Source organism: Adiantum capillus-veneris, unplaced genomic scaffold (genome assembly GCF_014529385.1).
Source record: "Adiantum capillus-veneris isolate H3 unplaced genomic scaffold, ASM1452938v2 Hic_scaffold_293, whole genome shotgun sequence".
Lineage (NCBI taxonomy): Eukaryota > Viridiplantae > Streptophyta > Polypodiopsida > Polypodiales > Pteridaceae > Adiantum > Adiantum capillus-veneris.
Window position 1 is genome coordinate 120,553 of NW_028221415.1, and position 3,583 is coordinate 124,135.

The following is a 3,583-nucleotide window of genomic DNA, read 5'->3' on the forward strand; positions in this document are numbered from 1 at the left end:
ATTAATTATGTGAGAATGGCCTAATGTACAATTTTGAAGGCATGAGTACCGAAAAGAGAAGATGATATTATAGAATTAGAATAGAATACATAGTTCTTTATTTATTACATTGTACCTTTCAGGGGGATGCCTTGCAGGTGATACAAATTTGTTAGGACGCATGGGACTAACTACAAACACTAGAAGACAAGTGCCATTGGCACTACAAGCAATTCAATGTTGGTTAAGTGTCGTATCGTGTCGGAGGTTGACCGTGTGGGTCTTTTAATTCCTAATTAAGAACTAGTAGGGGGGTGCCGATGCACCAAGCTACATGCACAATGAGATAGCATGCAGCAGGCCGAGCGTCCTAGTTGAGGGTGTTTTGGACGCTGGCGATGAGGCGGCGCACTTCATCGTCATCAATGCCAAGAGTGGTCTCGAGCACCTCCTCGGGGAGAGGCGGGTTGGAGGCGAAGAGGGCAACGGCGAGTTGGGAGGCACCAGGGTTTTGGCTATTGAGGGCGGCGATGGCAAGAGCAGGCTTGGATTTGTCTGGGTTGAACTGGAAGTGGACGAGGCCACGGGGAAATACAAAGAGATCGCCAGCATAGATGGTTTGGTAGAAGAACTGGTTGGCGGTTGGTTGGGTGGAGGTGGTGACGAAGCCCACGAGCAGTGTGCCTTGGGCGAGGAAGAGGACTTCGGTAGCACGGGGGTGCACGTGCGGCGGGTTGATTCCGCGGGGCTTGTAGTCGATGCGGGCAATGGAAAGGCCTTGCGTGTTGAGGGCGCCGAAGTTGGCGGCGCTGACGAGGTTGACAGCGGAGCCGAGGTTTCCGGTGAAGTTGGTGGCGTTGCGGAGCAGTTGGGAAGCGAAGTCGAAGGATTGCACGGCAGCGGCAGGCTTGCAGGGCAGGCCGTTGATGTTGAGGGTGAGCTGGAGCTGCTGCAGCTCGTCGGGGCTGAGGGCCACGCAGAAGTCTTGCAAAGGGTCCTCGTCAGCAGCGCGGACAGTTGGAGGCAGGGGTGCGGCCAACCCCAGCAGCAGTAGAGCTAGCTGCAGGCCAGCCACAAGCTGCTTGGGCGACATACTGTTAAGAGGAGTAGCTGCGGTGATGCAGAGGCGCGATCAGGGCTGGGCTGGGTGAGAATTGTAAGTGGCCGAGAGAGCTGGGCTAATATGATAAGGCCGGGAGAGCTGTATATAAGGCTAATGTAATGAGGCCGCACTTGATGAGCTCTTCTCCTTTTATGGGCGCGGACGCAGAGGGTGTGCAGGTGTGCCACGTCTGCTGCTCCTGGGACCGAGTCCTGGCTCGACGTCTATCACGTTACCTGCTTGTTCCTTGTGCGCCTCGACGTCGTCAACATTTGAGTTTTTAAAACCACTTAAACCGCGTTTAGCTGGTTAGGGACGACCTTTCCTCCGGTTTTGAAATTATCATCCACCACGTGACACGACAGCACCCAAAAAGCGGTTCAAATGTCGCAACACGCTTCTAAATAGTCCCTAACTTCTAAATAGTCCCTAACTGAAGGATAGCTTGGCACTGTTTTGGCTATAAACTGTATGGGCTCCTTCTAGTCCCCAAGGTTTCCTTCTCTCCGACGACATGCGGGCCAAGTGGTGTCCGAGGCAACTAGTATAGTGAAGCGAGGCCTGGGCATGGTAGCTGCACCTTTTATTTTGAGAATGGGGGATTCAAATCCAAGCATCACTTTACTTGCACAACACCAGCGACAAGAGTGACAACGTCAACAAATTATCCCATGGCTTTCGTCCACTGATCAAGTTGACACATTTAGACGGGGCAAGCCTGGCAAGATAAGGGTCATCATTATTAGCGACGGGTCATCTCAATGATTGAGTAGTATCACTACCAAAAATGCTCGTGCTTGCTTACCTCATATCATAATAAATGTAAGCAACATTTATCGGGGCAAACTATGACGTGGTGACCTTGATGTCTCAACACTCTATTGGAAGCCAAACACCATCTCTTCTACTACATGAGCATCACTCAAAGGCATGCTGAAACTTGTCTGCTCCAAGGGTCTTAATTATAAAGGCATCCGTAGTTACGTACCTCAGGTCAGTGCCAAACCCTATCTCTAATAAAGTGGTAGGTGCTTCACCCATGGAGGGAACACTTGATTTTGTGCTAGTTGTATGCTACTAAGATTGGACTCAAGTTAGATGACAGCTTGTCTCCCAACCTACATACCCAACTCTTGATGTAGCATATGTAACCAAGCTGCATCATATTACGCCAATACAACATCCTTGTACTCTTGAAGTAGCATATGTAACCAAGCTGCATCATTTTACGCCAATACAACACCCTTGTACTCTTGAAATAGCATATGTAACCATGCTACATCACGTGATGCCAATACAACACCCTTGTACTCAGCCTACTATGTATTCAATAAAGGAATCATGCGTTCCACCTTGCTGCTCCATGTGATGGAATAATTATTACTCCAAAGTGAACTCGAAAATCTATTGTCCTTTCAATTAAAGCATAGACCCTAGGCTATGCATAAATCTACTCACCTATAATACTACATTGTGAACAAATATATATTGCCTCATAATGCATACAAAAATGAGTCAACCAATAGCCTATTAATAGCTGAGAATGATATTAGTGTAGTCTTCGACATCATGAAGACTAAGGTTCATACCTGTCTCCAAAGGCATATCAATTAATAGCTTTGCAATCTTCACAAGGCTAAACCTACACAGTAATATCTCAATGTACCTTGTGTGACACAATTTGCTACCATATTGTGGTAGCATTAACCACATACACTACCAATTGAGTCCTCATTCCTAGAGGGCCTAAGTTGCAACTCAATGCTAGACTCACTCTCCAATCAATATAAGTCTTGCCGTGACAATATCAAGTAATGAGGGAGAGATGAAGCTCCCAAAATCTTCCTCTACTTGCGAGCACTCTCAATCACTTTATGGACGCGATCTCTTATCTTCAAATTTTGATATAAGGGAATAGAGATAGGCCTACAATCAATTAACAACATATTTGACGGTATTGGTGTATACCACCTTTCTAATAGCCTTATGCCCCCTACGTCCATGCATATGATTAATGCATAAAAACACCATATATATATATATAATATATATATATATATATATACTATATATATATATATATAGATATACACACACACACCCAAACCTTCCATGACCAATTACTACTTTTTTTATAGGATCCACTTCAAACTCACTACGCCAAAGAACCGAACCATCCACAGAGATGAAAACAATCACAACATCTATCTCATTTTTTAGCACATATACAAAAAGTGATGTGCACCACTAATCTAAAATTTAAGGGAATCAAATTTAAGGCACAGAGAGGGTAGAAGCTAGAGAGAGAGAGAGAGAGAGAGAGAGAGAGAGATCAAACAGACTCGATGTAGGATTTTTGGTGGATGCGATCTCATTCCTCACAAAACTATTCTTAAAATCAAGATCCATGTTGGGCATAGCTCTTCTCTTTCCCATAACTACCTAAAGGTTATCTTAAAAAGGATGCACACCCTTTGCAACCTACATGCCAGTGCTCCAATG

The 3,583-nt window shown here is 45.6% G+C and overlaps 1 protein-coding gene across 1 annotated transcript; it reads left to right on the plus strand.

The window, feature by feature from the left end:
• The first annotated feature begins 248 nt into the window (after window positions 1-248).
• LOC147417274 (uncharacterized) lies at window positions 249-1,195 on the plus strand. The gene has a single exon (XM_086507741.1). It carries the CDS (start codon window positions 314-316, stop codon window positions 1,031-1,033), a length of 720 nt encoding a protein of 239 aa, XP_086363867.1. The 5' UTR covers window positions 249-313; the 3' UTR covers window positions 1,034-1,195.
• Window positions 1,196-3,583: the final 2,388 nt, after the last annotated feature.

Coding starts and splice junctions, on each gene's coding strand:
- LOC147417274 (XM_086507741.1), top strand. CDS start 314: ATGCACAATGAGATAGCATGCAGCAGGCCGAGCGTCCTAGTTGAGGGT.